At 38.9% G+C, this 13967-nt stretch overlaps 1 protein-coding gene across 1 annotated transcript; it reads right to left on the bottom strand.

Moving 5' to 3' along the window:
- Positions 1 to 1262: 1262 nt before the first annotated feature.
- LOC130843028 (zinc finger protein OZF-like) lies at positions 1263 to 7823 on the bottom strand. Its single transcript, XM_057719700.1, is given in 5 exon segments — positions 1263 to 3806; positions 3809 to 4747; positions 4970 to 5070; positions 5679 to 5752; positions 7749 to 7823. Coding segments are annotated over 5 exon segments (1296 nt in total). The 3' UTR covers positions 1263 to 3699.
- Positions 7824 to 13967: the final 6144 nt, after the last annotated feature.

Below are 13967 nucleotides of genomic sequence, written 5' to 3'. Positions count from 1 at the left end.
CTCTTTGGGAAACATTAAATTCTTTACTGCAGCTAAGATTAATTTTAGCAAAATGGTATAAAGTAAAATCAGCAAAGGGAAAAGGCTCATGGGGCAGAGTCTGGAGTAAGCTGTGTCAAGCTTCCAAGAGCCCTCTCCCAGTGGAGCCACACAGGATGTGCTTAATTCTTCTAGCCAAAATCTGTGACGAGTGAGATGTTTTCTGCTGGACATTAGAGACTCGGTGCCTAGGGATTTCATTGGAGGCTGGTCACGAGGTACCCTCTGCGTAGTATATGTTAAAATTACAGACTCTTGGAAGACAGGTATTCAGCATAAGCTACATTGTTTTCACAAATAATTTAGGCACAGTAAGCCACTTTTATCAGTTCTAAGAATGGGAGGAACCCTCCTGAAATCCAAATTCCTAGAGACCAGTCAAGGGGCCCTCCTTGCAAGCAGGCCTTTCTAAGGACAGTAGTCTATGGCCTGCTATGCTAATTCTTTTCTGAGTTTAAAAGTTTAGAAATTTGGAATTATTTTACATTCAAGTCGGTGGAGGTGGGGGCAGGGATTAAGACTTGTTTCCGTAAACCTTATGCAAAGTAGGAACTCTACGTAGAAGGATCAAAATTGATGTGTGGGAGCGAGTATAGCCTGAGTTTCAAAATTTGATGATATTTAAGTTGATAGCAAGTGAGAAAAAGGAGCATGTTTATTGAGGAGTCATTGGAATTGAAGTATAGCTTGAACTGTACGCTGGAAATGTATAACTAGATCTTAGTAGATGAAACTCTAGATCATACACATCTCTGATCTTGAGCTTCATCTACATCTCTGATCTCTTAGAAGATGATCACATTTCACAGATGTGAAAGGGGATTTGATCTGGAATAAATGAAGAGCACTCAAAACTCAAAAGAAAGCAAACAAACCAACTTATAAATGGGCCACAGATTTGAACAGATACTTCAGTAGAAATTAACGGCACGTAAGTGCACAAAAACATGTTCAATGTTAGTCATTAGGAAAATGCAGGTTAAAACTACAATGAGATACCACCACACGTTAGCATACATAAAATTAAAAGTAATGACCATATACCAACATTATCATACAGAATAAATGTTGGAAAGGATATTGTTTGTAAACATGTCAAGGTATATGTTAATATAAAAATATACTTGGAAGGAATAATGTCAGTGTATTAGAAATATCTTTCACACAAAATTATACACAATTATATATGCAATTGACTGATTTTATTATAGCCACTTAAACATTCTGTTGGTATAGTGAAGAACAGTTGTCACACATCAAGAATAACTGAAAGAGTAATAACCACTTGCTGTAATGACTTCATTCTGATCTTGTCAATTATTTATCCTAGAACCTAAGAAATGCTGGAAATAGAGAATATTGCTCTCTCTCTTTCTCTTAGAAATTTTCACAGAATATATATGGTTGGAAGAATAAAGCAAAAAAGAAAAATTACATCGATGTCGTTCACAATGTAAGCGAGGAATTTAACAAGCATATATTTCAAGGACTGTTAACATTATTTCCTACAAAACAAAAACAAAATAATACATTTCAGGACTGCAAGCACTTCTTTCAAGCTTCATGCTTAAAGATATCAGAGATGCTTAAACACAAACTTTAAAAAATAAAACACTGATATTATTAAATTTTCCTTCTTATACTTAACTGAAGGAAACCTCAAAAGTAATGTCATTTGAATATGGAGGAAGACATAGTTAGAACTGTTCTTCTTGAGACACAGGTTAAACTTGCTTATTAGCTACAGTTTTATTCAATTCTCTTCCAAGTACAGCCTTTACACACATTTGTATAAGTTATGTAAAAATTTAGAAATGTAGCTTTCTACTCATTTTTTAAAATTTCCTTTTTAAAGAAGGGTGAGTAAAATAAGACATTCCACGTTTTCTAAAGTAGAAAATGCATATGTTCAGGTGATTCTAAGTACTTTTTTTTTGTGGTTAATAATTATTTTTAAGTATCACATTCTGATTGTACCTATGTCATCATACCATTCTTCAGTGCAAGGATCAAGTAATTTTTAAGTATTTTCCTTTTAGTTAAGCTGAGTAAACTGTGTAAGAATAATCAAACTTGGAGATAGGTATGTTCTTCTAAATTGCTGAGAAATAATCTTCTAGTTTAAAAAATACTAATGAATATACTACCGGTTTTAAAATATTTCCATTTTAAAGAGAAAAAACTAAAAGGTATTAATTTGCTAGTTCTTATGACTTTTTAAATTTAAACTCACAATTAACATATAGAAATGTACCTGGTTCTCATAGGTACTCAACATTGTTTCGTAATTTGGGAGGTTGAGGACATCTGCAAATCTTGGTTTCTGTTTATATATTGAAATTATGCAAGATTCGGAAAAGGAGCCAATGAAATCTGCATTTTTTCAAACTTGGAAATTTGTATCATAGATATTTCCTATACATTTATGGTTTGGTAAATCTTTGCTCCTAACAACTGATAATACTATAGTTAAAAAAAACCAAAAAAACTTAAGTGGATTCCCTACAAAATCTGCCCTTTGCTAATAATTAGTCAACTCTGTAAAACTTAGTTTTTTCTTTTTAGGAAATGAAGTTCATCTAAGTTTGAAATTTATCGGTATCAAAAATGTAAAGCATTCAACCTTATTTTGAATGCTTTTTATGTATGTTATTACATCCTTGTTTTTAATACTGTAGAGTACTTTTATGAAATTTGTGAGTGCTTATATTTTCTTTTTAAAGAAAAGCCTTCAAGGTTAATAAAACCTACTTCTCTTTAAATTTCAATGATTTTTTTCCCTAAATTCTGTCTGTTGGTGAGTTATGTTCATTTCCTAGCTTCTCAAGAGGTCTCTGGTTCACTTGTTATTTACAGTGTTTGTAGTTTTCTTGTTTATAAATGCATTTAAAGTCGTAACTTTTTGAGTATAGATATGGGCACATCCCACAGGTTTTGTTTTATACTGCTCTCATTGTTTCACTGAAGAAGAAAATATTAGGTAGTATGTAACATAAATATTATTTTGTTACTAATTTATTACATTTTTACCTGAGTTATTATACCCCTGTATGATTTGTTACAAACTTCTCCACACCTTCCTCAATTGATAGTTAAATGTTCAACCGTTGTTTTAAATGTCTGGTGTTTTATTCACTGTGTATTTTCTGATGCACAATAAATGATGAATGGGGATTTTTTTTTTAAACTTACATTCTTCAGATATGAATTTTATGATTAAAAGAGACTTATGGCTAAAGTGCTTCCCACATACCTGACATTCACAGGATCACTTTCTCTTATGGTTTCTTTTCTGTAAGTTAGGATTAGCTTAAACTAAAGGGTTTCCAAAATTTCTCCACTTTCATGGTTGCAAGCCAGCATGAATTTTCCAGTTACTAATGATTAGCAGTGTTGGGAAGCTTTTCTACATTATCATATTAATATGGTCTTTAATGATGAAATGTAATGGTGGTGAATCTGCTGAGGAATCTAACATGAGTTGAACCAAAAAGTGTTTCCACATTTGACAAGGCTGGACATAATTACCTGATGTTCCTTGAGGGATGAGACCAATGAAGTCTTTGCTTCACTTATTTATAGGGATTTTCCATAGCATGAGTTCCTTAAAGTTGAGGAAGATGAGAGTGCCTGAAGGCCTTCCCACATTTCTTACATACATTAGGAATGAATTTTCTTGTGTTGAGTAAATTGTGAGCACTGACTAAAGGCTTTCCCACATCCCTTGCATTCATAAGGTTTCTCACCAGTGTGAATTATCTGGTGTTAAGCTGTGAGCCCTGCTTAAAGGCCTTCCCACATTCCTTACATTTATAGGGTTTCTCACCAGTATGAATTCTTTGGTGATGGATAAGCTGTGAGCCCTGCCTAAAGGCCTTCCCACAAGCCTTACATTTGTAAGGTTTCTCACCAGTGTGGATCCTCTGATGTTGAGGAAGATATGAACGATGGCCAAAGGCCTTTCCACATTCATTACATTTATATGGCTTCTCACCAGTGTGGATTCTTTGCTGTTCATTAAGTTGTGTGATACCTCTAAAGGCCTTTCCACATTCCTTACAGACATAAGGCTTTTCTCCAGTATGAATTCTCTGATGTTTAATAATCAGTGATAAGTAACTAAAAGCTTTTCCACATTCAGTACATTCATAGGGTTTTTCACCAGTATGAGTTCTATGATGTACATTAAGTTGTGAGAGCCGAAGAAAGGTTTTTCCACAGTCCTTACATTCATAGGGTTTCTCACCAGTATGAATTCTCTGATGTCTGGTAAATAGTGAAACAGAACCAAAGGCCTTTCCACATTCTGTACATTCATAAGGTCTTTCCCCACTATGAGTTCTCTGGTGTTGAGGAAGATAGGAACGGCGATGGAAAGCCTTCCCACATTGCTGACATTCATACAATTTCTCACCAGTATGAGTTTTCTGATGACTAAGAAGACATTTCTTCTGCCAAAAACCTTTTCTACATTCATTACACACATAGGGTCTACTTCCAGGTGGAACTTTATGAAGCAGGTTACAGGATGTTTCCTGTCTCAAAGTGGGTATTTCTTCATGAGTGATTGTGACTTGACTGGAACTTCCTTCCTCATTTCTGTGATGTGTTTCGAACGTGCCTTTACACACCCAGTCATCTTGGAAACTGGGGTTCTCAGGATCTTTGTTTGTAAATTTTTCCATTTTCTCCCGTTGGAATACCCCATCTGAAAAATAATGAAAAAGCAGAGATGCTTGTTTTAGTCCCTGGTGTCAGAGCTTCTTTAGTAGAAAGTTTTAAATTGAAAATAATGCTTATGAAAAAAGTTAAGTGTTCCATACAGCTCCCAAATATGACTAAGCAATTCCTGTTCTCCCAGAGTTCCTGCTTCACCAGGAAGGCTCCAGCCAATCAGCAATGCATGCCTGAAACACTGATGGGCTCTGACCTGGAAGAGCTGCCCCAGGGCTGCCAGGGCCAGATGCAACCTCATCAGAGCAGCACACAGGATGAAGTTGGGTGTCCTTGGCCCAGGAGCAGTGCCCACGCCTAAAACAGGAGCAAGAACGAGATAACAGCATACATTGAGAGAAAATATAACTATGGCTTAAAATGCATCAAGAGATCACGGAAGAAACAAAAATCTTAACTACCGAAAGGAAAACAAACCAAAGGACACTGAGAAAGAACTAAATGGAATTCTAGAAGTTGAAAGTACAGTGACTGTGGTTAGTCTTGTCAACTGGCATTCAATGTCCATTCTCACCGCCTAGTTGGCCTTCCTCTACTTAGGCTGGGAAAGTAATTTTCCAGCTCCTTGCACTGAGGACTCTGAAGGGAACTAAGTTTCCACCCTTTCAATGCACTTGTGTGAAATTCAGATGACAGAAGCAACATTTTCTGCTGCCTTGGCAGTCAAAAGGTGGTGGCAGTGACAGTGGAGCTGTCCTCTTCACTCATTTCAAAGCATTTGTGGCAGCAGCGGTGGTTACATCATCTTACTTTCTGATCCCAGATCATAACTAAGGCAGTGTGTACTTGAAGGTGATGGTTCCGGTGGCAACCCCTGCATCTCTACCTCTCAGCTGTGGATAAGGTAGTATATCTTCTGAAGATTCAGTGTTGCCACATTCTGGGAGGCATTTCTGGAGACCTACCTTAGAGCCAGCTCCTGTAACTCTTCTAACAGTTTTATAAGCACCCATTTCCCATATTTTATATCTTTAAATACCTTCATAATTAAAAAAGACATACACATAGTTTTAGTACTGATCTTAAGAAATTAGGGGAAAAAAACCTAGGATTTCAGGAGAAGATAAGCCAGGTTATTCAGAACAACACTTCCGTAAAAACACATTTAAAAAATAAAACTTACACCAAAAAATCTTTATCAAAGATATGAAAAAAAAAAAGCCCAGAATTACCAGGCAGAAATCTAAGGAAACTTGAGCTACAGACTCGAGTACTGAAGCTGGTTTGCCCTGAGTACCAATCCTAATTTTAGTTCAGATGATCTCCTTGTGTGTGTGTGTGTCTTTTTTGCTCAAATGCATGTCACCTGGTGTCTTAGTCCATTGGGCTGCTATAACAAAATATCACAGACTGGGTAGCTCATAAACAGCAGAAATTTATTTCTCACAGTTCTGGAAGCTGGGAAGAACAAGATCAAGGTGCTGGCACTCAGTATCTAGGAAATAATTTCTTATTTTTAAAAATATTTATTGGCTGCATTGGGTCTTTTTTGCTGCGTGCGGGCTTTCTCTAGTTGTGGAGAGCGGGGGCTACTCCTCATTGCAGTGCTCGAGTTTCTCATTGTGATGGCTTCTGTTGTTGTGGAGCATGGGCTCTAGGCATGAGGGCTTCAGTAGTTGTGGCACATGGGCTCAGTAGTTGTGGCTTGCGGGCTCTGGAGTGCAGACACAGTAGTTAAGGTGCATGGACTTAGTTGCTCTGCCACATGTGGGATCTTCCTGGACCAGGGCTTGAACCCGTGTCCCCTGCATTGGCAGGCGGATTCTTAACTACTGCGCCACCAGGGAAGCCCTAGGAAATAAATTCTTATATTGAGCCACCATATTTTGGAATCTGATACAGCAGCTTAGCTTGATCCCTAAGAGTTTAAAAGTAAAGTCAGTTTAAGATCACGTGTGAAAGGAGCCTCGTTTTCTCTAAACCTTTGAGAAAAGAGTTCAGAAGGAAAACCTCTAAGAGCCAAATAGGTGAGCTTTATTTATGTTTTCCTACAATGGCTTACCCCTTCCTCACTCACCTACTAGGCTGCTGTCTCTCCACCACCAACAGCTATTCCCTTGTTCCAACAATTGATCACACTTGGCTTAGACTTGCTGAACTTTCCATGTAGGAAAATGAGTGGGACCTGGTCGTGCTATTGCTACCCAAATGCCCAATCACCTGTGGGGACATTAATACAGGAAGGTAAAGAGAATGGCTTGAAATAATCAGGAAAGTGAAGTTTCAGAAATAACTCAGACCTATTTCCAGCTTTACAAATCTCAAACTGTTGCTTCCAAAATCCAGTCAAACACTAGCAGTTCCCTGAAGGGTCAAGACAGAGGAATCATGACACTCAGATGATAGTTAATGAATTATGAGAGGAAGATCTTAACCAACGGTTGAGACTCCTGTAGTTCTCCAATCTGTACACATCCCTCTGGGTGGATATGTGTGGGAGGAAAGGGAAAGAATTAGCCACCCATATGTAAACTCTGCGCAAGTGGGGTTGATGGCCACATCTTTGTGGCTATCCTGATATGAAAACTAACATTTTTAGACTTTGAGAGCTGAGTGACCACATGACCCTGAGGGGAAGAATAAAGGGAAACAGGACACTATAAAAAATTGCTCAATTTTTAGCTGAGTTAACTGAGTTTAACTGAGTTAAACTAAGTGCTTATATTATAGTGCTTACACACACACACACGCACACACAGATCGTCCTCAATTTACTATGGGGTTATGGCCTGATAAACCTATTGTAAGTTGAAAATACTAAGTCGAAATGCATTTAATACACCTAACCTATTGAACGTCATAGCTTAGCCTCACTTCCTTAAACGTCGGCAGACCGCTCACATCAGCCTACAGTTGAACAAAATCATCTAACGCAGAGCCTATTTTATAACAAAGGGTTGAATTTCTCTTGTAACTTACTGAATACAGTACTGAAAGTGAAAAGCAGAATGGTTGTAAACGTATCCGTTGTTCACCTTCCCGATGTCCTGGCTGACTGGGAGCTGCTGCTGGTTGCTCTTGCCTAGCGTCATGAAAGCATCACACAGCATATCGCTAGCCCGGGAAAGCGTCACAATTAGAAATTCAAAGTAGTTTCTACTGCACGGGTGTTACTTTCAAGCCACTGTAAAGTGAAACAATCCTAAATTGAACCATCATAAATTGGGGACTATCTATATAGAGATGGTGGCGATATCTGTATCGACATAAAGCTATATCAGATGTATTTATCGGTCGATATCAATCTCTATCTTTCTCTATAAACACACAGACTCTCCCCTTGGACTAACTAGTCAGGCTTCTCTAATGAAGTCCTCAAGGCCCCAGTCTTGGGCTCTGTCCTTCACCCACTTAGTCCAGTTTTAGCAAGAATTCTGCTAGGTCAGTTTACCAAGGCCCCCCTCCCCCGCCCCATTCCTTAACATCGCATCACTCTCGCCAGCCTTCAGCAAGAATTTTAAGTCCACTTAGTCAGATTTTCCCTCTTATCCTTGATGATGTCTTTAGTAATTATACATCCAGTGACACCTCATGCTCCACGCCCCTCCTTGACTGTAAATCCCCACTTGTTCTTATATTTGGAATGAAGCCCAGTTATGGACAGAGGCTTCTCACCCTAATAATTCTTGAATAAAATTCGCCTTGAGAAGCTTTAGCTTCTATCCGGCTCTGGTTTTCTTTGACAATATACTGGGGAAGGCTCAGATAACCGTGGAGAATCCATACAATTATACTTCCCTTCCTATGGAAAACGCAAATTTAAAAAACAAACAAAACCAAAAAACTGCATACAACTTTGAGTGGCTTGTCAGGTCTGTGGATCCCAGATTAAAAATCTTTAAGAAGGAAAAGACCCTGAGATCCATTGGAAGCTGGACACATACCCCGCCGCCATGGCCTCTGAGAAATGTAGTCCAGAGGCAGGAGAGCCAGGACTTGGCCATCCCATCACCACCCCCGAAGCCCCAAATACCCTCCCCACCACGCGTTACGAGCTCGAACCCACCCTGACGCGGAGACAAATCCCCTTGGAAACGCCGCGGCGCTCAAGCTCCTCAGCCGCACAACTCTGAGGCGCCAAAAGCGGCCCCACCGCAGTCCCTTCTGGGAAATGTAGTTCAGAGCCGGAGGGCCTGTCCCCTGAAGAATGCTGGGTAGACGAACCCGCGCGATGATTGGGCCCCGGCCGCAGTGGCTTCTGGGAGTGCAGTTCGGCGTCGTCTTCTGGTCTCGCCGGAGCCCAGTCTTTCAGCTCCTCAACCTTGGCCTCTTTTGACCAACCAGAAGTGCTGCTCTGGGTGTGACGTGTGGGGCAGCCTGCCTGTGACACAGGTGAGGCTGTGGGTCTTCGTGACGTGAGACGGTTTGGCCCGAGTCGGTGCCAGTGACTGTAGATGGGGAGGGGCAGGTCAGTAGATACACCTGCCTCGGCGTGGGCGGCGGATGGGATTCTCGTGACCGTACGAGGAGGGCTTTGTATGTGACGTGTCTTGGGTGTGTGACCGCAGGTCTTAGAATGTGTGGCCTTGGTTATGTGTTACAGTTGGTGTGAATCTCAACCTTCCTTCAGTCTGACTGTATCAGTGTGACCGGAGTTGTTCAGAAACTGTAGGTTTAAGATAATATGAATGTGGGTTTCTGTCTGGTTGCCTGTGGGATTGTGATAACTGCTTTCAGGTTTGCTTTCACCATTTATAAACAGGGTGATAATAACTCTGCATTTCTTATTACCCTGAAGTTCTGCAGCAAATCTCAAACAACATAAAACATGATAAAAACATGAGTTTTACATAAAAGAAACTCAAAATTATTGTAGGGAAAAGTTCAGAATCACTCTAAAATGTTAACACATGAAGATGGGTTTCAAAACAACTTCTTATCAATATTATGGTGCCTGTCTTGGCTCTGTCCCAAACACTAGTTAGTCATTCATTTCCTTTAGCTGATTGGAATGTGGCTGCAGAAATTCAGTTAGACTTGGACCGTGGAATTAGCTTTACCCATTCTGAAGCACTGATCTAGAATATGCATGGCCTGCTCTGCCCACTCTCTAAGGTAGGACGCTTTCCCTCAGAAGGTCTGGAAGCTTGTCCAAGGCAGCAGTTTTCCCCTGAGCCAGACCCAGAACCCAGAGTTTCTAACTCTTAATATAGTTTTGTTTTCATCTGGCCTCATGGCTTCTGTGATGTCATGAAGCAAATGTCTGCTGTCTCTGATACTGCTTTCTCTAAGGAGTTTACCACCTTGATTCCACCCATATAGGGCTGGAATAAATAAAGGAACATTTCCCTGAAGGTCTGGTATTTCATGGGAGGAAATTTTAGAGTCACACAGATCTGACTGTAAATGCCAATTCAACCACTCTCATTCTAGCTTTGTGTTTTTCAGCAAGTCACTTTGCTACATCTCTGTCTTATTTTCTCTCCTACAAAGAAAATATAATCTGATTCCAAGGTTATTTTGAGGAATTATGATTACTGATAGTAAAAGAAGAGGTAAGTTCGGCATAAGGAAGTTGAATCTCACACTTTACTTATTTCTGCATACCTTTTTACATCTTCAAGTTTTTGAATCATGAGAATATACTGCTTATTCAAAATATTAAAGATTTAAAAATAGAAATAAAATAGAGCAATTGGGAAGTACTAGTTAAACCATATTTAAAAGACAGCTTGGCTAAAAAAAAAAAGACATGAGATTATCTAAATATATCCTGGTAAATTCCTGAATTCGAAGGACAGAAAGAAACTCTTGCCAAATCCTGGGATGGAGGCAGTTACTGTGTATGCAGAATTATGGCCCTCCAAAGGTGTTTACATCCTAATCCCAGGAACCTGTGGTATGTTGTTACATGACAAGAAGGAAATAAGTTGCAGACAGAATTAAGGTTGTTCATCAGCTAACCTTAAGATTATCCTGGGTTGTCCAGATGAGCCCAATATAATCACAAGGGTCTCTAAAGGTAAAAGACGGCAGAAGAGTCAGCATCAGAATGATGCAATGTGGACTTCCCTGGTGGCGTAGTGGTTGGGAATCCGCCTGCCAACACAGGGCACATGGGTTCAATCCCTGGTCAGGGAAGATCCCACGTGCTGCAGAGCAACTAAGCCTGTTGGCCACAACTACTGATCCTGCTCTCTAGAGCCTGAGAGTCACAACTACTGAAGCCTGCACACCTAGAGCCCGTGCTTCACAACAAGAGAAGCCACCACAATGAGAAGCCCGAGCACTGCAATGAAGAGAGCCCCCCGCTAGCAGCAACTAGAGGAAGCCCGCACAGCAACAAAGACCCAATGCAGCCAAAAATAAAACAAGTAAATAAATAAAAAAGAATGATGCAATGTATGAAAGACTCAACTGGCTACTGCTGGCTTTGAAGATAGAAAGGGGCCACGCCAAGGAAGGTGGGTAGCCTCTAGAAGCTGAAGAGTCTAGGAAATAGATTCTCCCATAGAGCTTCCAGAAGAGAACACAGCGCTTTCAAGGCCTTGATTTTGGCCCAATGAGACTTATTTCAGACCTCTGACCTCCAGATAATAAATGTGTGTTGTTTTAAGTTGCTAAGTTTTGATAATTTGTTACAGCAGCATCAGGAAATGAATATATCCCCATAAGCTAAGAGAAACAGACTAGCATTAGGTTCCTCTTCTAGAAGATCAGAAGCCTGAATTCAATGAAGTGACATCTCTGGATTACTGAGAAAAAAACTATAATCGAAGAAGTTCCACCAACCAAAAATATAATTTGTGAAGGTCCAAGAAACTCTTTTGGACATAGAAGGATTCAGAGAATACCAGCTTTATAACATTTATTGAGATAAATATAAATACTCAATAAAATAGTCTAACCAAATTGCATTTGAAATAAAACTGTTACCTCAAGACAGGGGAAAACAGTAATAGTGGCCAACAATGAATATTACTCTGAATACTATATTTAAGTTTACATGGAAATCATGAATGGGCCTGGCAGTAAGTCCCCTATATATGAACCTTCAAGTTGCAAACTTTCAAAGATTCGAACATGTGTTTGCATATTCAGTCACGTAAGTTCACGTGTCTGGCGTACGCTGTCATGTGTGCATCCTCTACAAGTGGTTGTGCTTTTGTGTACTTTACTATGCAGTAGTGTATAGAGTACAGTAGTAAAGGATGTTCTTTATTTCAAGCCCAGACAAGGATGTCTGGAAGCAAGCATAAAAGCAGCAGTGATATAGCTGGTAAGAAGCACTAGCTGTTGTACTATAAGATTTTTTTCATTTTTTGTGTTTGTTTTTTATGTATTATTTGTGTGAAAAGTATTATAAACCTATTATAGTACAATACTATATACCCGATTGTGTTAGTTGGGGTACCTAGGCTAACTATTGGATTTAATGAACAAATTGGACTTAAAAACACACTCTCAGGACGGAACTTATTCGTATATAGGGGACTTACTGTAAATAAGAGTAAAACTAAAAGCTTTGGACTGTGAGTTTTCATTAGGTTAGTGGAACGGAGGAAATATTAAAGAATAGGCTGTGAAGGAAGGGAAAGAGAAAGCAAGGATGGTCTCTTCTTGCAGGAGAGTAGCAAAGAAAACTAACAGTCGTTTAGAAAGTATAACACTGTTCTCATTCTGCCCAAATAATGATTAACAATGGGGAGATAACCACTACCCTGAATACAGTGGGAGGTTCCAGTTTAGCGAGAGAAAAGGGTCAGCCAACATAAGGAAAAGACCAAGAAAACATAAATAGTACACATAAAGTAAAATGAAAGGAATAAGGTGGAGTTATTACACTAAATAAAAATGTGAATTTCCCTGTAGAAAAAGAAATTCATATTTTGAGTTATTAAAAAATCAGCTATATGTCTTTTTATAAGAACTAAAATGACAGGGGTTGAAAATAAGTGGATGGGCAAAAGCATACCAGGTAAACAAGGGTAAATCCTTAGTGTTACACAGTATGGAAATAAAATACCAAAAGGATTATAGTAGGCCAAGGTTGGCAAACTTCTTATCTAGAGGGCCAGACAGGAAATAAATAGGCATTGTGGCCATAGCCTTTGTTGCAATCACTCAGCTCTACTGTTGTAGACAATATGTATATGAATATTCATGGCTGTGTTCCAATAAGACTTTATTTATAAAACAGGCAGCAGGCCAGATTTGGTTTGTTGACCCCTATACTTGGCAGAGTGGGATATTATATAGTAATAAAAGTATGATTCATAAATAGGGGTTAAGTCGTATGTCTTTATAGTTAAGCAACATAAATTAAAAAGTAAAAAATCTCTGGAAATTTGAGACTATGGTTAAAAAATTCAATTTTAGGAAATTCTGATCCAGTATACCAAATTATATAAGAATGTGGAGAATTTTATCATTATAATCTACTGGCTTAAATAGAATCTTGTATCCAAAAAAGAAAACATACTCTTTTTCAATGTTAAGGAACATACACAAAAATCAATCCTGTACTTAGCCACAAAGAAAAATGTCAAATTCAAAGCAAATGTCAAATTCAAAACTTTCAGGCCACATTTACCAATCATAGTAAAATTTGAAGTTATATTATTTAGGATGCTTTCAGCTGCAAGTTTACAAAATATTCAACTAAAAGTAAATTCAGCAATAAAGGTTTATTTTTCTTACATAACAAGGCATCAGAGACAGTTCCAAATTGGCCTTGTAGCTCAGTGTTGTTAGTGTTCTAGGTCAGCTTATTTGAGGTCCTCTTTTCTGCTCTTGGTTTCAAGATGGCTGCAGCAGCTCCAGGCATCAAGTTCTCAGAGGAAATCGTTTAAAACCAGAAAATGAAAGCGAAGGGAGTCCTCCTAATATATCTCTCTCTTCTGAATGAGGAAGCTCTTTCCTAGAAGGCCCTGTAGATCCCTAGAACATACTGGCCATACACTGAAACATATGGGCCCTCTTGAGCTGCAAAGGAGGCTGGAAATTAGCATCTGACATCTTCAGCCTCTAAGACAAGACACAGATGCTACCAATAGGAATGGGAATTGAGTATGACTGCTAGGTAGGCAACCAACCCCTTCTGCCTGTGACAGCTTATAAAAGATAATCCAAAACAAACCTAGAAATTTAAAAAGTCTCCTAAATTTAGTTTACTCCTGAAACAGAGAGAAATTAAAAAATGAGGATAGCCACTTTGTTTCATCATTATCTGTTTTTGTTTTCTATTTATTCAT

The sequence above is a fragment of the Hippopotamus amphibius genome, unplaced genomic scaffold, assembly GCF_030028045.1.
Source record: "Hippopotamus amphibius kiboko isolate mHipAmp2 unplaced genomic scaffold, mHipAmp2.hap2 H_1, whole genome shotgun sequence".
Classification (NCBI taxonomy): domain Eukaryota; kingdom Metazoa; phylum Chordata; class Mammalia; order Artiodactyla; family Hippopotamidae; genus Hippopotamus; species Hippopotamus amphibius.
This window is presented reverse-complemented; position numbering and strand designations above follow the sequence as displayed.